General features: G+C 43.1%; 1 protein-coding gene across 1 annotated transcript; it reads left to right on the top strand.

The window, feature by feature from the left end:
* The first annotated feature begins 864 nt into the window (after positions 1-864).
* Positions 865-26400, top strand: RFC2 (replication factor C subunit 2). Its single transcript, XM_088445892.1, has 11 exons — positions 865-1182; positions 3626-3695; positions 9010-9051; positions 11791-11897; positions 13148-13249; positions 13876-13976; positions 14060-14217; positions 15299-15364; positions 15639-15719; positions 24539-24652; positions 26158-26400. Exons 1-11 carry the CDS (start codon positions 1076-1078, stop codon positions 26263-26265), a joined length of 1056 nt encoding a protein of 351 aa, XP_088302018.1. The 5' UTR covers positions 865-1075; the 3' UTR covers positions 26266-26400.
* The last annotated feature ends 936 nt before the right edge of the window (positions 26401-27336 follow it).

Genomic DNA, 27336 nt, shown 5'->3' with positions numbered 1-27336 from the left:
CTGTAGTGCCGCTTTTTACACATACACAAAAAGAAAAAATACTTACCTTAAACCACGCTCCTGCATCTGACCCGCCTGGCAGGCTGCTCCTTCAGAATTATGGGAGAGACGTCATGACGTGTGCAGCGGCACACGTGCACCTCCAGCCCCCCCCCCCCCCTAGTTGCGGCCCCGCTATGAGTTTTATCACCTGCTGTGAATAAGACTCGTTGATAAATAAGGCCCAGAGTTTGGCCACAATCTCTGCATTCCTCCCTTTTGGAAGAAACACTTCTCTATTCCTCTCCTGTGAAAGAACAGGGGAAATGTCAGGTCACCGCAGTGCATACCATGCCAGATGTGACCATCTAATTATCAGCTCTATTGGACATGCTGGACAATTTCAGCATGTCCATCAGACCAATAATTACTTATCAGACGCAAAAAAAGAAAAAGTATGCACAATGGAGATCTGCGACCATTCTCGATGTTAAACATCTGAATTTAGCTGTATTTGATTCAACATGGAATGGCCATCACCATTCGATGGAGGCTGCCACCAGAAAGCCACCATCAAATTGAAAAACCACTATCATCAAAAGAAAACCATCGATGTCCATCCCTACTCTCACCAAAGAACCAGGGGCTTATTGCCAATACTAGCCTTTATTTAGTAAGCATGTGGGAGCTGGGCACGGACTTAAATAAAAATTGGTGCTCGCCACATCTCGCCCATGTGCAGTACTAGCGGAATATATAGCTTCCCGCCATTATGACTACGTGCGCGGCACTAATACGCCCTCTACTGGCACTTACATGTATTATTCTGCATCGTACATTCACATTACAACAAGGAGACCACTTACAATAATCGCAGTGTTTACATAACATGTAATAATAACACAGCAGCGATGCAGACATGATAAGGGAATAATCCCGCCGCCTGTGTGAGTGTAATCCCCAGGGCTCCCCGTCAGTGACAGCCAGAGGCGCGGCCCGGTGACGCCAGGCTGCTGCTGCTGATGATGATGATGATGATGATGATGATGTAAGGCGGTCGCTGCTGCTGTAGCTGTGCTGCTGGCGGGAAAGGAAAATGGAGGTGGAAATGGAGGATGCGTCGTGCGCCGGCCAGGAGAATAAGGAGCAGCCAACATCTGGGGCCAAGGGCTCCGGCGCCGGGACTCATCATGAGCTGCCATGGTGAGTGCGGGTCACATGCTAGTGTCACTGTGTACATACTGGTGCAGTAATTACCTGGGACCCTCTTTTATACTGATTATTGTTCCTCTCTGTACTGACTATTACTGCACATTACACCTTCCCAGATACTTCCTGGTAGCTGCGGTAAGTGTGTAGTTATTGAAGAGAGCAATGTACAATACACAGCATGTGACACAAGGAAGTGAAACATGTGATAATGTTTATTTTTGTGCTACCATATAGCACAGTATAAACTTTTTATTCATCTCAACAGCCATGAAAACATCCGCAGCAAATTGAATACTTAATAATCGTGACAGTTTTGAGATTATTAATACATAGGTGTCTATTTCCTAAGCAGTGTTAGGATACAGAGTGAAAAGTGATAAGGTGCCAGCCAATCAGCTCCCAACTGTCATTTCTCAAACACAGCCTGTGAGATGACAGTTAGGAGCTGATTGGCTGGCACCTTATCACTTTTCACTCTGCCTCCTAACACTGCTTAGTATATAGACCCCATAGGCCCTTTAGGGGGTATTCAATTAGGTGTGAAAAGTCTGATTCTGCAAAAGTGTTTTGTCGGTGACGTAATTTCGCCAGGCGAAAACTTTTCCACGTATTCAATCATTTCCACCGACTTTTCACCGGTGCGGAAAGTCAATGCATTGGAATAGGCGAAAAAGATGCGCCTATGAAAGATGTCGGAAAAAAGTGCAGAATTGGGGTTTTGGGGTGCAAACTTGTGGGACCCACTCTGCACCCTTGGGACAGCCCCCCAAAGGTAAACTCTGTCAAAAAAAGTAAAAAAAAAAAACCCTTAACACCCCAAAAAGTACTTTAATTTTGGGGGTGAAAAAAAAAGTTGTGGGACAAACTTAAAAACTAACGAAATAGATTCCGGGGGGGTCCCCATGTATGCCCCTGGTGTTTTTAAGATTGCAGGTGGATTTTTAAAGTTTTTTTAATACTTCACTACAGCAATTAGCAGCCTTTTTCGTGTACTCCAAATTTGCTGGGACTGGTTATTTTTAAACCTACTAAATGCTATTCTTCACCACTTCTACAAAGATGCTAATTAACAGCTATTGAGATCATTTAAGTACCCCAAATACCTTCAGCAGGGCTATTCAGGGGCATCTATAGTGATCCCCAATGTCAGTGTATCTTTTGGAGAGTGTCAGGCTGATTTCCCCAAATCTGACAGCACTTTTCGCTGGTTTCGAGTTCCATTTTGCTGATTTGGAATTGAATACAGGGATAAGCGGGGACGAGCGCAATACTTTGTCGCATGGAAAACCAGCGATGTTGATGAAAAGTCCGGCATGCAAAAAGTACGGGACTTTTCGCTTCTAATTGAATATGCCCCTTAATCTGCAAGAGAATGGTGTGACACCAGCAAGGTGGCAATAAAACATACTTTGGGCTCTCTAAGGGTCCTATGTACTAATCACAGACCAGCTGCAATTATCTATCCATATTGCCAGGAATATTTTCATTATTAATGAAAATATCCTGGCTATGTGGTGGCAATAAAACATACTTTGGGCTCTCTAAGGGTCCTATGTACTAATCACAGACCAGCTGCAATTATCTATCCATATTGCCAGGAATATTTTCATTATTAATGAAAATATCCTGGCTATGTACAAAGGAGAGCTCGCAGTGACAGCGGTTGCAGTAACTGCTGTCACTGTGAGTTATATCCCTGGCATATTGTAGAAGTCTGTCACAGAAGTGAAAGACTTCACCGGGGGAGGCTGACACTGTGCATACGCAAAGTGTCAGCTTCTGGAGCCGGCCGGGGGCTGCAAGAAAGATCTCTCTCCTGCCCTGGAGCCTCCATAGGCTTATAGCAGTTTACACATCTGAAGATGGTATAAACTAACCGGGCTAAAAGCCAAAAAGCGTTTAGTACATAAGGGTCAGATCGTAGTAGTCTGGGACTGATCTGAAGTGCTAGCACTTTGCCAGAGATTTCTGTGAGATCTCCTGCATTGTGCCATTAGTACATAGGTACAGTACATAAAATAATGCAGAAACTGCAGTTTCTGCATTATTTTATACAGAAACTATATTATTAGCGATTGGCCCCTTTAGTGGCATGATATTTTGTCCACAGATGGATTTACTTATCTAACATTATCGTATACACCAGTGCTTAGATCTCCCTTGGTCCCCCCCCCTCCCCTTGGGTTATTGCTCCCCTAATCATCTCGGACATATACAGATCTCAGCTTCTCTGTCGTGTCCCAGCATCACTTTGCATGTGTCAGGTTGTGAGGCCAATCTGCATTCTCAAGCTATGTAAAAATTTGCATCCAAAATATGAATATAACTTTCAGGAAGAATTTACTCATGAGTCAACTGAAATCTGACTTTCTCGTTAAAATTATTTTTCACAGTAAGATGGTACAAATTAATATATAGTGATTGCTTTATATAGGGTGGAAAAATACAGGCCGCTAAAACTGAATGAAATTGTTGGAAATGAAGAAACTGTTAGTCGACTTGAGGTAATGATTTTCTTTTTGTATTACATATTTTAATGTAGATACAGACAAGAGGATAGTGACAGAAAGGGAATAAAGAGAGTCTTTTAATTTAGGTTTTATCTGTAGAGTCCTGTTAAAATGTGCCAAAAGATAGCAGAATTGTTAACTTCTGGCCTTCCTTGGCTATCGGAGGATGAAGATACCTCTCTGGAAGCCCCGCCCATGACGGTTGATGCTAGATCCCAGTGGGCTGAAGGACCTCTGACGTGACAACTGTGTGACCAGCGACGGCAGGGGGACTGGCAAGGCCGGTGAGCTAGCAGCTTTACTATACACGTAGACATTAGATTGGGAATAGCAACCTGTGGCAAGCGCAGCGAGTCACCGTGCCCGAAGCGAGCCCACGAGGGTACACTTTGGGTCCCATGTTGTGAACCTTGCTCCTCCCCCTGCCGTCTTGGGTCACATGGTTGAGACGTCAGAGGTCCTTCAGCCCACTTCAATTTACACCTAACCCTCCCATGACTGAGGATGAGCTTTTCTTTAGCTATTAAAGCCCCAACGGTAAGAGCTCCAACCCAGATGGCTTTATAAACCCATATTACAGACCATTCCAATCACAGCTTAGCACCCTCGTGTATGTACACTTTTAACTCAGTTATCTCTTACCTTGCGAAACACCCACTCGTACATAATGGTTAATGCCAAAGGAGGCCAAGATTCCAAATCTTAATATGACTCTCGAACACTGGTCTTGCTTAGAGATATATATGTGTGTGTGTAATGTGTGTGTGTGTTTAATTCTAGGTCCAGCACTGGGCAGGGCGCCGGACCGTAGAAAACACTGTCGCCTGTTCCCGAGAAGGTGGCGTAGGCAAAATAAAAGTGGGCGTATCTTTAAGAAGTGCCCTCTTTTTGGCATTTTTGGGGCCGTGCCCAGCACTTAAGGACATGCGGGGCTGCTCCTAAGCTCTCCTCACTGTGAATAGATGCTGCGCGCATGCGAGCTGCATCTATGCACAGATGGTGAGAGCTGCACTGCAATCCTCCCACCGCAATACACTGTGGCCCCGTGAACGGGGATGGCACCCGGCACACCCAACAGGCTGGTTCAGCAGGGTGCCGGCAGGTAGGGCAGGGCGCATTTTGCAGTTTTGAAATCAGGCAGGGTGCTGCGCACTGCTAAGAGCCTAACGGGAAGAAGATATATATATATATATGTGTGTGCGTGTATGTGTATATATATGTGTGCGTGTGTGTATGTATTGTCCCTGATGTAAACTAGGTCACCTCAATAGTAAGCACTGCTCATGTCAGGTGTGTAAGGAAGATGATTATAATAGTTCACTTGACTAGGGGCAATACACCTTTTGTCACTTCCTCTTCTGTAGGTGTCTGTTTTTGATGTGGGCAGGGTTAGGAAGACCTGTATGAGGAGGAAAACATGGTGTGAGTAAGGGAATGTAAGGCAAGCTATTTGTTCAAACAGTGGGAAGAGATGGGTCTCCCAATTGGCTTATGGTATTAATCTGAAGTTTCTCTCAAATATGGCACCAGTTTGTTCTAAATGGCAAAGTTGCAATAGTTTTCAATACTAGTCTATGGTCGCCCTTACAACGGTTTAGCTCCATGCTAGGTAGGTTAAGACGGACAGTTTATAAAAAGGCACCCTGTCATGGTATAAAAGAGAGCTCCTCCTCTTATTTTGTCTCTTTCCTGTCTCTAGCATTTAAACAGACAGGCAGTGTTTTCATTTTCTGCTGAAGAATTTGGGACTTGCCTTTTCTACAGGTACCTGGGACGCCCCATTCAATACTGCTGGTACTGTAGATGGGCCGGCAACATGGGCGCTCCAGGCTGAAGCAGTTTCTGGTAGCTAAACACGGATTCTTTTCGAGTACTCATGTTGGGACCGAGTGGGATCTTTTTCACAGGCTTGCGCAAGACGTCCAGTATGAGTACCGGCTGGCTGGTGTCTTGACAAAGGAAGCCGAACTGCTGCGTTGTTCCGCTTTATGTGGATAGATTTGCTATCCGCTATGGAGGAAGCAAGACAGAATTCAAACGGCCAAAATAGACTCCACTCTTGCGGTTAGCCCCTTCTTTAGAGGAACTTGTATAGAAAATCTGTATAGTTAGTAATAGACTGTTTCTTACAGTACTGCTGCAGGCACTCAATAAGGAAGACTCCTAACAGAATATGTGCAGTATGTGATAGTTTTCTTGTGGGTAAAGCTGAAAATGTGTGCTCCAAATGTAATTCTCAGCATAGCCAACCAAATCCGCCACCAGAACAATTTAAGGAGATCTTCGACTGAAAGAAGCAGGCGTTTGTTACCAGGGGCGGAATGCATGACGCATGGCACTCGGGATGCAATGCATTCCGATGGTCTTTGCATGCATGGCGGCATTGGTAATGCCGGCATGCGTGACGATCACCGCAAAGGGCCGCGCTCTCGGTTTGAGCGGCCCTTTGCAATGGAGGGACTTCCGGGTCTATGACCCAGAAGTGCCGCGGGAGGGTGCTGGGAGGGATCCCATCGGATCCCTCTTACAGCACTCTGCGTCAAGAAGCCCATGTACTTTTATGGGTAACGCAATCAGATAGATAGCGTTAACCAACCGCAACCATGTGGTGCTTGGTGCATATGGTAAATGCGGTCAAACCTGCGTTTTCAGAGTTTGACCTAATTTCTCACTTTGTTGCATCCTTCCCCAGATGAGAACAAAAATCTATATGTGGTTAACCTTAGGGAGAGGTGGAATATAGACTTTTTCACAATGGAATTCTTAAGATACTGAGTGAAATGCCTTTAGTGTGGGATCTGGGGCAATGGAAGAGGCAACAAGTAAGCTTGATTTGGATCATGTGGACATTTTAATAAAACACACAGGTATATTAGAGTAAAGCTGCATACACATTTCCACTTGAAGATGGGGGTCATCTTCAGACTCCAATGATAGAAAAATTAAAAAATAGTTTTAAAATGTTTTGTATATCTAGAGAAACTGCAATGAAGTGCAGTATTGCCATAACCTCTATTTCCAGAGACCTCAGACTATTGCAATTAAGACAATTGCTTTTAATTCCAACACAAGCTAAAAAAAGTCATGTCTCTTCTGTACATTTTTCAGTAAGGAAGATAATAGAAGCATACAAAAGAAATGGACTAAAAGTACCAGAAATATTGAAGTCACTCTACTTGAAAGGTGGCAACCTCTTGGGCAAAGAAGGCCCAATGTTGCAGAACTGTGCAAGGCAGGAGGCTGCACATCCAATTCTTAGTTTCAGAGATATGGGGGGCATCCACTAGACGATTTTATCCCTGTCCAACCTCTTAACGATTTTCCCTTGAAGTTTCCCTTGAAATATGTTCTTCCACTCTGAACAATTTGCAAAAGATTAGCAAAAGATCTAACAATAAACTATGTTGTTTTAATCTGTGATTGAGAGCTTTCAGCTATAGGCCCTGATTCAGAGCTGGACGCTCTGACCAGAGAGCTCGCTCTGAATCAGGGCCCACCTCCATTAATATGGAGCGTCGTCCTGGACGCTCGTATAGCTGTGGGTCACCACCCACAGCATATACGAGCGTGCAGGATGATGGTCGCGATGGTCTTGACCATCGCGACCATCGAAACTGCGAGCAAAAGCCTGCGGTTGGGTTTTTCATCCGCAAGGCCAGGAGTGATTTTGGTTCTATCAGAGCCAAAATCACTCCCACTGACATCACTAGTGATGTCAGTGGGGCCGGCTTCAGACGGTAGGCGTTCCCTTGGGAACGCCTACGTCTGGCAGGCACGCCCACCAAAGGGGGCGTGCTGTCAGTCACCATCGACAGCACGCCCCCTTTGATGAGACACTCCGAGCGAAGGAAAGTCCATCGCTCGTCGGGTCTCGCGCATGCGCACGACGGAGCTCCCTCTGTCGTGCGCATGTGCAGTGGGGACCATCGACCCACTTGCGAGCAGACAGCCGCTCGCGAGTGGGTCTGAATGAGGCCCATAGTGTGCAGACAGTGGTTCATCGTTTGATCGTTCAGCGTGAACCATGTGTAAACTATTTGTAAGCAATCAAGTGAAATTGACCTGCATGTTCAGTCGATGGAGGAGACGATCAAACGACCAGCGGGAGCACGCATCGTACATCGTTAGAAACAATTACTGCACGATTTGCAAACGATGTTCAAACGATGTTTGAACGATTATCGAACGATTTTATCATTATTGTTCAACTTTATCGTCTAGTGGATACCCCCCTATATCTTCTCCACACAGACACTTATTAGTGTTTGGTATTTTAATTGCACATCCCTATTGGGTTATTCCACTTCAGATCACCCAAAAAAAATGAAATGGGTGATGGACACACCTGGTTGAACTGATGTGGAATGACCTTAATGTTTTGCTTTGGTAAACCCCATTGAAAGGGCTGCCACAGAGTATTGAAAAAGAAAATCATACTTGCTGATAATTCCTTTTCTTTGAAATACTCCTTGGCAGCCCATGTTTGCAATTCATGCTGTTGTTGATGTGTTTTAGAGACCACTTATACCTCTTTTCCACCAAAAACCCAGGTCCGACCTGGGTTTTTGGACATGGTTCCAACCCTGGTCAGACACAGGTCAGACCCATTTACACTGCACCTTTGATCTGGGTTACTCCCAGGTCAGCCCTGTTCACACTGAACTCAGGTCTGCCCTGCTAAACCTGTGAGGTCATAAAAAGTGGGAGGTGAATGCTCCACAACCACCAATCAGCTCATTTTAGGCATGACCAAGGTCGGATAACCCGGGTTGCACCGTTTACACTGCACCATTACCTGGGTCCAACCCTGGTAGCTACCTGGGTTGGATTGCAGGGTTACTTGACCCAGGTTATTTTTCAGGGACCCTTTTACACTGAGCTGCGACCCGGGTAGACCCAGCAAAAACCCAGGTTTTTGCTCTGGTGTAAAAGGTGTATTAGGAAGTTGCTGAGAAACTGGAAGAGGAGCAGCTCCCTTATATACCAACACATGGGGCCTTTTTAAACTACTGTTTCTGTCTCTACCCATTTAGAAGGGAGACTGTAAGGACTGCCATGGAGCATTCAGAATAAAAGGAATGATTGCTATGTATAATCTTACATATTTGCAAGTATGTAAAATATAACTCGGGTCCCTAGTGTATAATTGATACATTTGTTATAGTTTGGGTAGAACACACATTGTGAATACTTTCTTGATATTGTATTTTCATGCCTCATAAAAAGATAACTTTTTTGTAGCATAATTAAATCCATTTTTAGATCTTCGTTTTTTATTTAATTTGCTGATATATTTTTTTGTTGTTAGGTGTTTGCAAGAGAGGGAAATGTCCCAAATATCATCATTGCTGTAAGTATGTGTGTAGAATTTCCATGCAAAGTAATAATTTCTTGTGTAGGAAATTATTTGTTCTTTCAGTTATAGCTTTTACATATGTGGTATTTATGCTTGTGCAATTTATTATATTGAATACATAAGTCTTGTTGACATTATTAATAATGGTTACAAGCAGTATGCGCTTCCTGAAACGCTGGCCCTGGGAGAATGACAAGTGTTATTTAAAGTATATTATGGGTACAGGCAGTGCAACTGTCGGTATGAGGGTTAATCATCTAGTTGACAGTTGTACCCTTATTAGTTAATCACCAAATATAATGTAATAGGGTCAATCCACATCAACTGATCCAATTTTTTTTTTTGCTTTAGGGCTCCACATTTCTATTGCATTCCTTATAAATGGGGCATCAAAGCTGACTACAAATCTTGAATGTTACTTTTTTGTTCCATGTAGATTTTGATTTATAAAGTATTTAAAAATAAAAATCCACATATTGCCATTTGTGAACATACAAAAACTTGAGTATCTATCTTCATTTAAAAACAGATTTGCCAAAAACATATGGTTTGTGTGTACTGTAAACCCCTGTTGTTTTTTAAGATTATCCATACCAAATGTATAGTCTAGATCTAAATAATATATTTTTTTAAATTTTTGTTTCTAGAAACCTGTGAGAAATCAGATCTTGCACTTTATTGCAGTCAAAAATTAAAGAAAAATATTGACAGATGTGGTTTTTTTTTTTTTTTTTGGGGGGGTGCTTTGTCTTTAATCTCAGCAGTGTTGTGTTGTGGGGGGTATTTCTTCAATAAATTTGTTTTATTAATGGTCTTATACCTTGGAGACAGATTTTTTTTCACTGAGATTGAAAGAGCAAAAACCTGATAAATTGTTGGGTAATATAAATCATCAGGGTGAATTGTTTAAACAAATGTAAAAGCAGGAAGTTCCAGAGCTCTGTGTTGATAGGGGCTTGACCTTGCATGTATTGACAATCCCGTGATTTGGAAAAGTGCTGGCCGTAACAATCATTTATCTAGTATAGTTTGTAAAATGAAAAGAAAAAATCAGATTGGTTGCTATGGGTTGGTTGTTTGGAGAAGTGTCATGTTCTTGTAATGCACACCTGACCCATCGGAAAAGTAGAAACACTTTCACGATGTTGACATTACATTGATCTTGAGGAATAAAATCAGTTGTCTTTGAAATAAGTGTACAACTACTGTATTATGCACTCAGAAATGAACACACAACTTCTGTCTGATTTCTGGATACCTGTAAAAGATAGCAAGGGATGTACCGTTGCTTGATCATTGTTCCAATGAAAGGACTGGTTTGTCCAGCACCACAATAGTTTTTCATAGAAGTCTAAACTGATGACAGCCTTATTCTCTTAAATATTTTATATTATTGTTATTGCTATTGAGCTGTTTTAATTTATGGTAGTTGCTTACCAAAAGTGTTGACAATATTTTCAGTGCTTTTAGTAAATGTTTCAAAACTGCACCTCTCAACTCACATCCACTGTTTGTACATAACACTTTCTATTATCTTTCATTTTGGATATCAGCTGTTCCTTTAACGGATCAGTACATGAACAGTTGTTACATGCATCTAAATTGTTGTCTGAAGTTGTAGGCATGCACATTACATTTGCATGGCTCCTCCTCTCCATTAGCCTATCACACTCTGTTATTGGTTTGTGGCGAAGAAGAGTGTTATCGCTGGCATTCATAGCTTAGTCATTGTGGATTGAAATTTTTACTTTTACAATAAGTACGTAATGTGTATGTTGAGACTGATCAAGAAGGAAGATGATCTTGTGTTTAATAAACATGTAAGGTTTAAAATGCCTATATACTCTCTGCATTTGCTGTAGGCATGAGATACACCTTTTATAGTTCTGTTATGTATAACATGAGTCTTTGGATTTGACCATATGTTTCATGTTCCGTGTTCTCCCCAGGCTGTTTGTTGCGGGCGCAACGCCCAGCAAGAAACAGCTACCGCCCGGCACCTCCCCCTGCCCCAGTGCCGCTTCCCCTGCCTGGCACTCCCCACCACCCCAATGCGCCACTACCACCCTGTGGCCTTCCCCCTGCTCCAGTGCTGCATCCCCTGTTGCCCCCTTGTTGCCACAGATGCCGGATATGACGGCAAAAGCGCCGACGTCACCTGTGTTTCACATCGGAGGCTCCGTATCTGCCAGCAATAAGGACACGTTAGTGAGGGTTCTGTGACTCGGCGCATTGGGGCGGAGGGAGGTGCCGGGCAGGGGAGGCGGCAGTTGGACAGGGGGAGTGTGCCGGGCAGGGGATGCTGCAACTGTGCGGGGAAACATTGTCCATAACAGTGCAGGGACAGTGTCAGACTGGAGGGCAAAGATCCCTCCCCCTGTATAAAAGTACAGGTGCATTGTTAAGGAGGGAACAGTCGCCTGAACTGATTGAAGAGAGTAGACCTGCGTCCACACTCTCTTTGTTGGAGCTGAAAAAAAAAATCTGTGGGGACAGTATTTGGAAGTCTGAAAGTGGGTCCAGTATCTGTGGAGCTGCTCTATATAAATATATTCTGTGTAGCCTGCATTAGGGCTGTTTAAAAAAAGTAGATTTAAAACATTTTATTATTGCGAAGGCCCCCACCAGGCTACTTCTTGATGCCACCCGGCTGGAAACATTTTCTGTGGGGAACACTAATGTTGCAATGGTGTAATTTTCTTTTTTTTCCTCCCTCGTTTTTGCTTTCTTTAGGGTCCTCCTGGAACTGGTAAAACAACAAGTATTTTGTGTTTGGCTCGTGCACTTTTGGGCCCAGCGCTTAAGGATGCTGTTCTAGAACTCAATGCCTCAAATGATCGGTAAATTAAATGTCAAACTGGTGAAAATACATTTGCTTCCCTATAGGAGATGGTGTGTTTTAAAGCTTCTATCTCGTGATAAAAATTTGCCACTTGCTAACTAGCCAATATTAGCAGTTGTATCCAAAAAGTGATTTATGTAACTGAAAATGTAGTAAGACGGAACATTTATAATCCGTTAGCTCCTGCAGTATATTTTTACCAGTAACTTCCAAGTATTATGTGGAAATATATAATATCATAAGTTGTGTGTGCTCGTTCCTAAACAGTCTTCCCAAAAACTGACTTTCCTATTAACAGGGGTATTCAATATGGGTGCGATAACATCGTTTTTGCGTTATCGGAGGTATGACGTCATTATCGCAGGTTTTAGTTTTACACCGTATTCAATTTCAAAGACTTATCGCAGTTTTGAAAAGTCTTTGATAAAAAACGGGGATAAGTTTTCACCATTGAATAGGTGTCGAAAAAAAGTGCAGAATTGGGGTTTAGGGGTGCAGGCTTAAAAAAAATAGCCTGCACCCCTGGGACTGACATTTAAAAAAGAACTGTGTCAAAAAAAGTTAAAAAAAAAAAAAAATAGGGGACACCCCAAAAAATTAATTAAAAAATTGGGGTGAAAAAAAATGGGAAAAAATTGTTTAACAATAGGGAAATAGGTTCAGGGCTATTCTGCAAGTATGCGGCAGGTGTTTTCTAGAATAGAATTATAGCGGCAGGTGCACATATGCAGAATTTTTAAAAACTTACTTTAGGGACACCAAAATATGCTAGTACCCATTTTCATGTACCCCAAATTTGATGGGACCACTTAAAAAAATGAAAAAAATAACCTAAGTGCTCTTCTGCATCACTTCTTCAATGTCCAGAAAAAAACACCTGCTGCGGCTATTTAAATCCCCGACTTTCAATTAAAGGCTAAAACGGGGGTACTCACAGTTATCCCCCATGTTTTTACTACTTTAGGGGGGTCTTACAATTTTTTTAAGGAAAAATTCGTAACTTTACGCAAATCCAACTTCAGAGTTTCCCGTCTTCGTTAATTTTATATTGAATACGGGTATAAGCGGGAGCGCGTCTGATACTTTAACGCAGGTAAAAACTCCGATATGAAACGTTAACTTCAACAGTGAAGTTAACGTTTCATATTGAATACCCCTGTAAGTATACTAACAAATTTGATTTCTGGAAGCTTTTCCTAGTATGTATGAAAAAGTTTACCACTTTTTCTTCTATTCTGTGTTCTTTAGAGGCATCGATGTGGTGAGAAACAAAATAAAAATGTTTGCACAACAGAAGGTTACACTTCCAAAAGGTCGGCATAAAATTATTATACTGGATGAAGCGGACAGGTGCGTTTATAATTAATTTTGTGTAACTTTTTAGGTGGAGATGGAGGTACTATAGAAAACAAAAGCATCATTCCTTTTGGAAGAATGTATTAATCCAAAGCGAAACACACCAGACTCCAGGGCAGACTGATCAGGGGTCTGTGCTCCTTCGCCTTTGAAATTCCTATTTATATGAATGTGAAGTTTGTATTAGAAGATTTCACAACAACCCTATCTGTTTGAAATGGGCCAAAAAGCAAATTTTTAGAGGTGTGTGGTGTGAGACTTTTGCAGTAATTTGGGAGTCAGTGAGTAAATTTATTGTAGGACTTTTTTTTGGGTGGGTAGGAGAATTTTTTTAATGATTTTTTCGTTATCCCCAAAATAATTTTAATTGCACATTCTCTCCAGCTTGAGTGGATGATGATATGGCACTGGTAATATTAATGCAGTCATGTGCCATAAATATCACCAGTGGTCGGTAAAGGTTCCCACATTTGAATTATGGCTAGCTTCATATCATGCACTAAGTTGTGACTTTATCATATGTGTGTATATATATATATATATATATATATATATATATATATATATATATATATATATATATATATATATATATATTTTTTATATATATATATTTCTAGCATGACAGATGGAGCCCAGCAAGCTTTGAGAAGAACTATGGAAATCTATTCCAAGACAACACGCTTTGCTCTGGCCTGCAACGCATCTGATAAGATTATAGGTATTGTCCAACCTGTAGTATATGCTTTGTGGGTTTCTGATTTATGCATGCCTTTAGTTACTGACTACTTTTTCCCCCCCCAGAACCCATCCAGTCTCGCTGCGCTGTTCTCCGCTATACAAAACTAACAGACTCACAGGTCCTTGCTAGGTTGATGACTGTGGTAGAGAAGGAGAAAGTTCAGTGTTCAGATGACGGGCTTGAGGCCATTGTATTCACTGCACAAGGGGATATGAGACAGGTACTGCTGTAGAGACTTTGGAGGAGTGCTCTGTTTTCTGTAACTTTTGAAGTAAAGACCTTTGGGAATTGTGATACTGGTGCACAGACAAAAAAACTGCTCCATTTTTAATTGATTCAAGGTTTATCTGGTGACAGTCAGCCTGAGTCTCGCGCAGCATCGTCTGTTGGCGTTCGCCCGTCTGCGAGTTTATACAAATGCCGCTACAAACTCCTCCCCAGTGTACATCTGTGCGTCCGAATGTGCAAGGACTGACGGCCACTTTTAGTGTTCGTGCACACTATATAGTATTCACTCTAGGCCTGGCAGCAGGCAGGGCGCCCGACCTAGAGCTAGGGCACTTCTGCGCACACCTGAAAAGGGTGTGTGGCCTAAAAGGGGGGGTGTCTTTATGACGTGTCCCCTTTTCGTCACTCCTGGGGTCGTGCGCAACCCCCAAGCGCTGCGGTCACAGTGAATGGATGCCAGGCGCATGCGCCTGGCATCCATTCACCGGCGGTGACCGCTGCACCGCCGTTTTGACCACCCGCGGGACACTGACCTGAAGGTTGACCCGCAGGCTGTCTCAGCGGGGCGCCGCACTGGAGGGCAGGGTGCTTTCTGCCCTTCAGAAATAGGGCAGGGCGCGGCGCCCCGCAGGAACGTTACTATAATACAGATTGGTGCATCCTTACACGCCATTATTGGTAACACCATCGAAGCTGTTTGTCTGACTGGCCTTCTATGCTTGCAGCTCTGCTCCAGCTGCTTGCATTGACACGCCTGCTACACTCATAATACGCTCACACTATGGAGCATTTTTGGATGCACTACTAGCCTCCTTCCAGTCATCGCCCATAAACACCCTTCAATTTTCGACCACATTTCTGAATCTGTCGCAACAACACCTTTGTGCACACAGTCTGTGGGTATTGCATGCCATTCAGAGTCGGCCCAGTCTGTGGTATTTCTCTGAGTGCAGATGCTATTGGATTGGAAACCTGTCCTCCTCCCAAACTATGACTATTAATGATTTATTCTCTCACCCCCATTATGGCTGACAAAATGTTTGTTTTTCCTGTCTGTCTTTAAACTTTTGTAGGCGTTGAATAACTTGCAGTCCACACAGTCTGGGTTTGGATTTGTAAACAGTACAAATGTGTTTAAGGTAAGTGTTATTTTGTCAACTAATGTCATTTGGTTTTGGACATACTGTAAAACTAGTATAACTAACTAAAATGTTACAAGTGAGTGTTGTATTGTAATAGTTGTTGGGGTTTGCTTCTGTGTGATCGCTTCTTGAAGCTCATTTTAAGACCTTTGTTAGAGCTAGAAAGCAGTTGCTTGCTGAGCTAATAAGACTAATGGTTTTAAACAGACCTATACACTTTGTCCGTGCTAAATGTACATGTGAGCTAACCAAGCCCTTTGTCCAATTATAGGTTTGTGATGAGCCACATCCATTATTAGTGAAAGAAATGTTACAGCACTGTGTGAATGCGAACATAGATGAAGCATACAAGGTTGGTTTGTGTAGTTTTTATTAGTAAAGCTGTATATTTTGTAAAAAATTGCATACTTAATGACTGTACTAATTAATATTTAAAACCTCAGTAGCTATGTTGTGTTCTAAAGGCAAATATTTTATCATTGAAAGGGAAAAGTGAAATTGCACTCTCTTCTATTGGTGTTATTGAACTGGAAGCATATTAACCCTGCTGCTGGTATATAGCACTTGGTGGTGATACCAGCAATTGAAAAAGCTTGTGTTATCAGAGGTTCAGAAATAGTAGATGGTTTCCTATGAAAACTTGCTGTAAGCTACTGTTAAAACGTCCATGCTGCTAGTTTCATTGTTCACCAGCTTCAAGTACCTTTTTTAAAGCTTTAGAGGGCCTGATTCAGTCACCGCTGCTGCTTATTTGTAAGCAACAAAATTGAGATGTGCTAATGCCGCAGGGGTTTGTACAGAGACTCCTATTGGCTGCATTTATGATCCGCCACTTGTGTACAAAGTCGCACAATCAATTTCTCGTAGCAACTATAGGGTTGCTTAGAATGCTTGGATGGCTGGTTTCAGCCAAATGGTTCTTATTTTAAAGAAAACCACTTTGATTTTTTTTTTTTTTTATTATGCTGTGACTTCTTAACAAAACAAAAACAGCCTGTTATAAGGGAATCCCCCTGGTAGTATTCCACATTCTTGTTGCTTGTAATCTTCATTTGAGGGAGCCGAACAAATACAGTAAATTCACACACAACAGAGAAATAGGGAGGGCAAACCAGATCAGAGAGGTACTACATCTGCCAAGCATCAGCTAAGACTCTACAAACTCCTCCCCTAACAATCTCATAGGACAGAAGAAAACCATAACTATTATTCTCAATCTTAAAGGGTAAACAACTCCAACATATTAAAGAGGCAATAGACAGAGAAAGACCTCATGGTTTAATCTCCACGTTTATTTTAATTCAAAACATTCAGTCCTACTGAGATGAGTGGAAGGAAGAAATACTTAAGCTGGGGGTACACATTAGACGATGAGCAAACGACGCGATGGTCGTCCCAATTTCCCTTGAACTCCTGTACAAACGATATAGTGCATACACACTGCAATCTTCCAAACGACTGAACGATATATTGTGTGGTGTTCGGTAGTTAGATTGTTTTCGATATAACGTTGCGTGCACCTCACAACAATCTTAAAGATTTCTTCAAAATTTAAATAGGGGGATGTACTTTCTATAGGGTATAAAAAGCAGGCGCTATTTTAGCCGTTGGCAGTTCTGCTCTGACTAGTGAGGTAGGTTTGGTGTATAGCTGCTAAACGCTGTACATTCCTTTTACTGCTCTGCTTTGTTTTGCTTGACTTAACAAAGTGCATCTATACTTTATTCTGTTTATGATGGATCATTTTCGCTATCGAGTTAGGGCATCATACACTGTCGGTATGGTATTAGATAATAGGGAGAGTGATCAGAGTAGGTGAAGAGTGAGATCTTGCTGGACAAAGGAGTGGCTGCTGCAGAGGGAGTCTCTCAAATGCCACTGCTTGTGGAGATTCGGGAGAACAATCTGGATGACTACCGCAATTTCCTGCGCATGGATAATTCCACCTTGCAGTAGTTGCTGTGTGTGGTGACTCCATACATCAGGAGGCAGAATACCAAGTTGCGAAGGGCCATACCTGCTGTGGAGAGGCTGGTGACTACCGTGAGGTTCCTGGCTACTGGCAAGTCCCTGACTGACCTGAAGTGTGACTCCCTCATCTCCCCTCAAGCTTTGGGCCTCATCATGCCAGAGACCTGTAAAGCCATCATTACTGTCCTGAAGCGGCAGTATGTGAAGGTAAGAAAAACACCAGTCTTTCTTGTGAAAAAAGTTTTTTTTTTTTTTTTAAATCTGCACCGTATTTGAAGGACTGCAGCATATAAAAAAGATAGAGAGAGATATATCTTTCTATCTCTATTTTTTTTTTTTTTTTAGATATATATTTTTAAGTGTCACATTGTCTAAATAGCAATATATGATAACCTTTCAATATAAAACCTTGTAGTCCAACAACAGTGTGGACATGTAAAACACAATGTACATTTTTGGGATGATTTTTCAACACATTTTATCATACCCAATAACTTTTGTGTTCTACTTTATATGGAAATGACATCAGGGGAGTGATTGGCGGGAGCACCACAAAACTTATTGCGTATGATAAAACTTGTTGTTTTTTTAAAACCAAAGTGAGGCAGAACCATTTATAAACTTAAAAAATGTGGCTCATCAGGTGGGGGTTGATCAGAAAGGTAATGTAAAATGGATGTATAAATGCCACTTGAAATGGCGGAGGGATAGGCCACTCATGGGGTGGGAGGCAGTATTGAAGTACTGCTCACTGGCTGCTGTAGTGGGTCTATGATCTTGGTTTCTGGGCTCAGTCGCCCGCCTATCCCCCATACAACCAGGTCATACACGTATCTATTAAGCTCAACCCGTTGGTCATTGGACATATGCCGCATCTTGCATGCAATGTTGGACCAGAAGATGTCCCAGTAATCGGGCGGTTTTTGGTGCACTTGCAAGGACTTCCTGTGACATCAGGAAAGTGGTATCTTTCTCTTGCAGAGTGTTTTTTTTTTCTTTTCCTTTTTGGGGTGCCGCAGGGGTTATGAGGAAGTGTCCCCTTCAGATTCCGGAAAGATGCAGGTATTTTCCGGGGAAAAATCTACCGGGAGTTCAAGTGTTGCAGCCTGTAAAATATTAAAGATATTAGTTCATGTATTTATAAATTATTATTATATTTTTTTTCCCTAGTTTCCTACAATCATGGAGGAATGGCCAAGTATTGCTGATGAATTTGAAAGACTGGAACTTCCGGAGATGGGAAACATTTGCACATAACCCTACCTGCCTATTACTATTACTAGAGATTCTTCAGCATTGTTCTGATGGCCGTGGTCAATGCCAACTACAAATTCCTATTTGTGAACGTTGGCAAGAATGGTCAAACTGCTGATGGTGGGTCCTTTAAGCAAACCGCTTTCCATGAAAAGCTCATCTCCAAAACCCTCCATTTATCATCTGAGGAAACGAAGCACTGCCTCAATTTTGTGTTTGTCGCTGACTAGGTCTTTGCACTACATGAGCACATTATCAAGCTATATGTGCAATGGGGACTAACCAAGGAGAAGCACATTTTCAACTACAGACTTTCAAGAGCACACTGTATTGTGGAAATTGCGTTTGGTATCCTAAGCAATTGCTTTAGGATCTTCCACACAGCCATCAACCTCCATGTGGACAAGATGGACTGGGTTGTCATGGCATGCTGTGTATTACATAATTTCCTACGACGGAAAACCCTCCATCAAAGGCCAACGTACACCGCTATGCCAGGTGGCCCAGAGCACACAGATGACATGGATCAATGGTCTTCTGTGGCAGTAGGGGTTGTACCAACAGCCTGTGCACACGCCAAACGAGTCAGGGAGGAATACCTGACTTATTTTAACGGTATGGGGGCAGTGCCATGGTAGGATGATTGCATAAAATAATTTATTAGATTAGACCTTCCTTCTCTTCTCCCAGCCTTGGGTCCAGCGAGCTGATGGAAGGCCGCTGTGGGTCCTGCTCTAATGTGAACTGTAGGATATTGTAGCACCATAGCATGGGGATGTGTCGGTCATCTGTCCCTGCTCCTCATGCCATTGTGCTCCTTCAAGAACAATGCCTTAGGCTCTGTATTTTCTTCCGTACTCAGGGGGTCATTCAGACCCGCTCGTGAGCGGCAGTACGCTCGCAAGCGGGTCGATGTTCCCCCACTGGGCATGCGTACAACGGAGGGAGCTCCGTCGTGCGCATGCGCGAGACCCGGCGAGCGACGGGTCTCGCACCAAAGGGGGCGTGCTGTCGATGTTGATTGACAGCACGCCCCCTTTGGTGGGCGTGCCTGCCAGACGGAGGCGTTCCCATGGGAACGCCTACCGTCTCAAGCCGGCCCCACTGATAGAGCCAAAATCACTCCAGGGCTTGCGGCAGCGAGACCCTACCGCAGGGTCTCCGTCGCAAGCCCGATGGTCAAGACCATCGCGACCATCATCATGGACGCTCGCTATAGCTGTGGGTGGTAGCCCACAGCTATGCGTACGTCCATGAGGATGCTCCAAAAAAAGGTAGGAGGGCCCTGATTCAGAGCGAGCGCTCTGGTCAGAGCGTTCAGCTCTGAATCAGGCCCTCAGTCAGCGTCCGCAGAACTGTAGTGTGGTTTGCAGAAATCCACTAGGTGAATTCAGCTAAGTGACATCAAGGCAGGCGATCGCACGACAAGGCATAAGCACTCAGGAATTGCTAACCTCGTTGCATGCGGTGAGCACACAAGCGGCGTATGGCATTGCAGTGGATAATTTATGCACGCCCATGCAACGGCATTCAAGTGCACTGGCATGCCTGCGTTTCACCCTCCCACCCCAAAATGGTACTTCCTGTCAATCACCCTGCGGTGGGTCTCTGTAGTCATCACAGACCTGATTGCATTGGAGTGCTCGCGCAATGCAAGTGCAGAACGCAACAATAGGCCGATTGCGTGCGTAATCGCAGTTGCGATCCTTGCTGAGTCAGGCCCTCTGTTGGGTACTACATCACTGCTGAATTTGTCATTCCAAATGGCCGAGTGATAGGTGAGTTGGTTTCGGGCAATAAATTAATTTGAATAAATAAATGTTTACTTGTAAATGTTTTTGATTGGTGGTGTTTAATAAAGTTTTTAAATGTTCATTGGTGTGTTTAAATGTGAAGGTATGCATTAATAATTGGACACCACTATGTAACTGCTACAGTACACATGGTAGAATAGGGGTGCATTCTACTCATGCAGAAGTGCACATAGTAGAATAAGGGAGCAGGCATGGGCGCCAATTTGGTAAACATATCAGGAGAAGTTCAGATGGGAACAGACAGAAAACAGAAATCCTCGAGATGCGATACTGCTGCAGATGCTACTTCAAAAGTGACGATCCAGCCACAAAATGGAGGAGATGGGAGTGTGCGTGAGGTGACGTCCACATCAGCTACACTGAAACGACATATTGTTCATCGTCTGGTAGAGCGTACACACTACATGTGAAAATCGTTGACTATACCCTCAGATTGAGCAGCAGGTACTGCAGATCTGAAGATGCAACAGACAACGCCACAGGAGCATGCATAGTACGTACACACTAGACCATTTGAATGGTTTGTTTCGATCCAGCGGAAAGACACATCGTGTAAAAAAAATAAAAAATCGTCCAGCTTGTCCCCAGCTTTACGGCTTTTTTTTTTTTATGAGATATAAAATCCTATTCACATTGGATTGTTAATGTTAGAAAACATTAAAAAGATGGTTGATCAAGGTTTCCAATACATAGCAGTGTTTCACAGTATTGGTATAATATGCAGGATTCATTTTATTTTTTTTATTAAAACATATTAATGAAAAAACAAAAACTGTCAGAATGTCAGTCTGCACTAAGATGCCAGGGCCAGCACCACTGCATACAATACTGTAGTCCCGGTCTGTGACACGCTCACAAAACGCTGGCAATACGACCCGTTACCTCCCAGAAATGCTCACTACCTGTCAATCATTCTGCGTCCAAATCCAGACTACGACTGCCGTCTTGAATCCATTGCGGTGCAGCGCAGCGTGACTGCCCACCTCTGATTCAGGCCCTAAGGCAAAGTCTGATGAGGGTGTTCTGTAAGTGTGGAGCAGCATAGAAGAAGTACATGTAACTGTATAAGGATGAGACTATAGTTGTAAGAGGTGTGTGTGGTTTAGCGCTTAGTAAGTAAGAGAACCTTAAATTAGATTTTTTGTATTGAGGTCCGTTTATTGGAGGTTATAGTTGACACAAAAGTATAATAGCAAGAGTAGAAAAATCTTTTTTTTTTTTAAATTTTCTTTTAATGAAAGAGCAATGGCTACTGTATTAATGAATTTTAAAGCCCGTAAGCAAAACACAGTATTGCATGCAGCAGCTGCATTAGGACATGTATAAAGTCTCTTTGGGCAACACGTCTCCTCAAGATTTGACTTAAGACAGCAGCCTTGTGCAGAGGTGATCACAAAATTCCCCTGTGGCTGTAATACTGCAGATGATGGCCATTCAGTGTGTATGAATGACCATCATCTGCTTCTGCCTGCGGGTCCCGGCGGACGGGGGGCGTGCCCCGCCCCCCTCCCTGCGGATGCCGCTGTACGTGTGCGGTCTGCAGACATCTGTCAATCGGCTGTGCATAACAGCCAATGCGATATGTCTGTGAACGATGTCGTTCAGACATATCGCCTGTACACACTGGCCGACGGCCAGCAAGTATATTGGCTAATCAATTTATCGACCAGTGTGTACCCAGCATTAGTGTCTGTATTTACAGTGAGATTGTGATTTTGCTTACACTTTATCTTTAATAAGGAGCTGATCATGGAGTAATGGAAGGGAGCCAGCTTTCTTGCTGGGTGTAGTTATTTGGTGTCTTTCCATGCCATAGATGAGCGTTCTGGGTTTCCCAATCACTAATGTTTTCCATGTTGTCTAGCTGGAGCACAGATGTTAATTGACACATTTTAAAAGATCCACAGGTGGTGGTAATTCATTAGTGATTCTTGAGATCTGGAAAATGTACTGTGATAGCGATTGCGCTGAGTGAAAAAATTGTGGGTTCCAGGGACCCCTCACTTTAAAAAATGGTTGTCCTACTCCACTGTTTCTGGGTCCCATCACATATTATGGGTAGCCAGCATTTATTGTAGAGGGGGTTAAGGGCAAGCAGCAGTTGAGGTTAGAGCTAGGGTTAAAGGGAGGGAGAACTTGGGGTGGAGCTGGCCTTAGAGGGGAGTAAGCAGTGCTGGGGGTAAATGCAGACAGCAGTTGCAACAGTGCAGGGGGGCTAGGGGGAGGCGGTGCTGTGGGGGTAAGGAGGGGGGGAGAGTGTAGATAGCAGCTGGCGCAGTCCTCAGGCAAGGAGGGGTTAGGGGCAGGCAGAACTGGGGGTAAGGAGGGGGCAAGGGTAGATGGCAGCTGGCGCAGTACTAAGGTGGCATAGAGGGGGTTAGGGGCAGACAGTATAGGAGGGAGAGGGCAAGGGTTGATAGCAGCTAGGGCAGTACTAGAGGCAAGGAAGGGGTTAGGGGCAGTCAGTATGGGGGGTAGGGAGGTGGTAAGAGTACTAGCAGCTAGCGCAGTACTGGGGGACAAGGATGGGGTTAGTGGTGTGCAGTGTTGGGGGTAGGGAAGGGGATCGGCATAGCAGCTGGGGCAGTACTGGGGATAGGGAGGGGGTCAGGATAACAGCTGAGGCAGTACTGTGCGTAAGGAGGGAGTAAGGATAGCAGTTGGGGCAGTGGTTACCTCCTGCTGGGAACCCCCGGCCGGGTCACTGTTGTCCGCCTTAAGCTTCCTCATGTCCTGTGCAGTGTCTACCTTCCCGCCATCCTGCGTGCACAAAGCTGGCTGAATGAGTCAGGGATGGAGCGCAGGCTGCTGGAGGGGCTGGGAGGATGTATGATGTAGAGCCTGGAGAGCACGCTGACTGACACGGAGGGAAAGAGGAGGTTTCAGGCAGGGTTTGGTTGAGGAGACGCTGTTGGCGGTGATAGGCTGCTGCGGCACATACAGCACGTCCTGCAGGGATCCGCTCAGTTTTAAACAGTTGCTAACTGCCTGTAGCATGTAAAAACACACTATAGTGCTTATTTTGCCATCTGCTGTTAGGATTCCCCAAGAACCAGACTTGAGAAAACTGCATAGGGCACACATTTTTCAAAGACCTCACTGGATTCATGGACAAATTGCCATTTTAATGCGAAGGTGAGTGCGCAATATTGTAAGGATGGGAGACATAGGGTGGCTATGTCTCTATAAAATGTACTACAAACCTGCACTTGCAATAAATACTAAACTCAAAACCTGGAGGGGGACTACGTTCTGTCCTGTAACTTTCACCAACTGCTTTTTCCTAGTTTCTGACTTCTAAATAAATTTAGATACAGTGGGAATACATGTCATCACTCTAACACTGCAGGGTTTTTGTGTTGAACAACAGTGCTGTGATTTGTTTTGACATGTCAGGTGGAGCAAAGGGCTAAAAGGGTCACTTTAATCAGATGACCCTGTTCACAAAGGAAGTGAAGGAACATTGGAGGCAACATTTTATGTGGGAGGATACAGTGTTCTGTGTTTTGTTCCAGTGGCTGGATGCAATGGAGAAATTTGGTATCTGGTCTGAATGCTGGAAGCAAGTGTCATTTAGGAGCCCATTTATCATTGTATGTTTGTGGTGTAATCAACGAAAACACCACTAAAAAAACACAAATATTAAGTTTCTTTCCGGATGTATGAAGGAGGGAGCCCTCCATTCCTGCTGGCAGCCGCATCACCCATAGGTTTCTATGGGGGAAACTGTGCTGCTAAGTTTACCTACATCCTGAAAGTGATGCACTCCAGGTATTGGCTGCCGCAGCTAACGTCATCTGAAGATAGTGTTAGCCGCTGTAGCCTTACTGCATAATTAGCTGTGGGAGGGTTCTCCCCGGCAATGGCGGCCGTGCATGCGCAGCAGCTATCCGGCTGTTGTGCCCAGATCGCATTACAATTGTGATCTTTCAATTGGACAATTTGCATAAATCATGCCACTGACCTGTAAGCTATAGCTAACTTTTCCTGTCCATAGTACAGGGTGTGGCTGAGATTGGTTTGTCATACTAATTTAGGCTTGCCTTAATTGCTGATATCACCTTCATGCATCTGACAGGACTGATGTATGGTGACCAATAAGTTGAAATAAACTGTTATTATTATTATGCAGATTGTTGCTCATCTATGGAAACTTGGTTACTCACCTGAAGACATCATAGGCAATATTTTTCGAGTATGTAAGACTTTCCAGATGCCTGAATATCTCAAGCTGGAATTTATTAAGGTAATATATATTCTGTAGAATACGAAGTATATTAGGTTGTCCATCATAGCATCATCATGAGAGATGGTATGTACTTTGCCACTATATCTGCAAGAGGTGGTTTTACAGATTTGATTAGTGGTTCCTCTGGATCAATACTTGTGATACTGGGTTCAATGTTGGACAGGAGGAATTTAGCAAGGATGTTTTGTTGCTCATCAATAGGGGATGCAGTCAGAATGCCGACCGCCGGCTTCCCGACTGTCAAATCCCGGCATGGGACTAATGACAGACGTCGAAATCCCGATGCCTGTCAATAGACCTACCCCCGGCATACCGAACGAAGGTAAGCCAGGCAGGGACAGCGCTTTAGGGTTAGGCTCCCCCTCTCCCTGCGGGTATAGTTTTAGGCACTAGGGGGTTAGGGTTAGGCACCCCTAAAGGAGGGTTAGGGTAGGGGGTAAGGTTAGGGATGCTTACCAAAATTAGCGATCAGGATCTTCACCCCTGCTGGGCTTCCACTGTCGGGATTAAAACCACCAGCCATGTGCATACTCATTCGATCAATAGTTATTAAAAGCAATGATAAGCTAACATATACTTGGTGTTAAAGGTAATGGATCTACACACACTCTACATGGCCACCCATGCCCTGTATACAACACACACACGTTGGCAGGGAGTGGCTATGGTATGAAGTTTTATTTTCCTGTCCATGCCCTGCCAGGGTAATGGTGGGACATTGGTTTTGTTCAGCAACTCTCCTACTTAGCTCCATAAACTGGGCTGGAAATTCGCCTCTTCAAACTACTTTCAGGGCTTTAGTTCCCCACGAAGCCTATAAGGATTCATTATGGTCGTATCCAGATGCCTATATATAGCTCTACATTATTACACGTACAGGGAACTTTGCCACAGTTATACAATCTAAACAATGAAAAAAATATTTTAATTACGTTGACTATAGAAAACATTACAATCAGTATTATTGATTTGTGACCATATTAAATGTCATCCTCTTTTTAACAATGAAAAAAAAAATCCCATTTTATTTTTATTATGCTTCTTTCTTACGCTTATTCTTGACTAATAGTTTGGCTGGGATATCCACAGGCAAACCAGCAAATTGGGCTTTCCCTGAGCACTACTCATGGCTGGTTCTTGATTCTTGTATATTTAAAGTATCCACAGTATTGGAACCTGGTATAATGAATTGGCCTTATAGAGTGTGCTTCCTAGTACTAGTGGACTGACACTACCTCATTTTGCTAGTGAAAGTGGGTTGGCAGTATTAAAACAGTAGTTCTACTCTTTTGTTTTATGGGTGCATTTGATATCTCTTAGATTTTGTTCATTAAACATTTGTGGGGAAAACTTGTACTCCACTTACGGCTGTATGTGTTACAACTGTTAACCCTGACTCCTATCTAGTTATATCATGCATTAAATACTGTATGTTGGTCTTTATTTTTTAATATCTGGTAGAAAGCTTGTTGACAAAATATTAACCACTTTATTTGTTGCAGGAAATTGGCTACACACACATGAAAGTTGCAGAGGGTGTGAATTCTATTCTACAGATGGCTGGACTCCTTGCACGGCTATGCCAGAAGACTGCACTGTCTGCAAGCTGACCAGTTTTGTTATGTTGATGATTTTGTGTGATTTGTGACAATTTTTATATATCCTTTGAATGGTGTAAAGATTTCAGGTGTTACTTCCCCCTCCCCTTCAGAAAGGATTAATAAAAGTATGTACTGTAAAATAAATTGTCTGCTCTTAAAATGTATCTTTCTTCAAATCAAATGTCATTCTGTGTAGATGGATTTTTGTTTCCTATGTGTGTTGTATTCTTATTATTACTACAGTTTAAAGAGGCCTTTTTTTATCCATTAGGAACAGATTTTAGAGTGTTTCTGAAAGTACTATTGAATATTGTCTGAAATTAGTTATTTATTTAAATTATAGAACCTAGAGGTCATATTGTGTTTTGTTAATTTGGGACAGGGTGTGTTGGCTTCAACTGCATGAAAATGTTGAAGATACAGCTCAGCGGTATACCTCTATAGATTTGTACATTGAAGGTGAGGATTTGCTTTCTGTAAGTGTCAATTCCCAGAGACAAATTTCCATAATATCACTTAGGAGTTCAACTTCATAGTCTTTACCTGATGATATGCAGTGTTCTCTTCAGGGCCCTTTTCAAGAGTGCTCAACCTGCCAAATTTCCCCAAACACACCAGCTTGAACTTAGGTAGCGGACTACAAGTCTCAGACTTTTGCTATACTGAATTTATATTGGCCAGCCTGAGAACTTAGGTAACGGGCTACAAGTCTCAGATTTTTACTGATAAGCAATGTTATTTAGCATATCACTGCACAGTTGATGTTTTTTTTTGTTTCTTTGCTAGTTAGCTCATTGAGCCTGATATTAGCCTAGTGGTATGTGCTGTTTGTTTGTGTTACTCAATTTATTGCTAGCCATGTTAGTGGGAGGGTGCTGGGCTTGTTAGCAATCAATAACTTCACATGGCTGGTCTCCTATGTATGGGTCATTAGTAGGCTGGAATAGTCCTGTATCAGAAGTGCACAAATCAAAGTGCAATTTAAGATTAATACTGGCGTTAGACCGAAGGGAAACAACCTATCTACACTTCTAACAACCAGATCTAGGTTTGAAGAAAATAACATCAACAAAGGTGAAT

This window comes from Taudactylus pleione, unplaced genomic scaffold (genome assembly GCF_031769625.1).
Source record: "Taudactylus pleione unplaced genomic scaffold, aTauple2 ptg000391l, whole genome shotgun sequence".
In the NCBI taxonomy this organism is placed as follows: domain Eukaryota; kingdom Metazoa; phylum Chordata; class Amphibia; order Anura; family Myobatrachidae; genus Taudactylus; species Taudactylus pleione.
Note: the sequence above shows the minus strand (reverse complement) of the source record. Positions and strands in the feature narration are given on the sequence as shown.

What these genes read in the sequence shown, in the direction of transcription:
- RFC2 (XM_088445892.1), top strand. Translation starts at nt 1,076, where the DNA reads ATGGAGGTGGAAATGGAGGATGCGTCGTGCGCCGGCCAGGAGAATAAG. An exon ending in ACTCATCATGAGCTGCCATG is followed by an intron (nt 1,183 to 3,625) that starts GTGAGTGCGGGT and finishes TGCTTTATATAG; the next exon opens with GGTGGAAAAATACAGGCCGC. An exon ending in ACATAGATGAAGCATACAAG is followed by an intron (nt 15,720 to 24,538) that starts GTTGGTTTGTGT and finishes ATTATTATGCAG; the next exon opens with ATTGTTGCTCATCTATGGAA.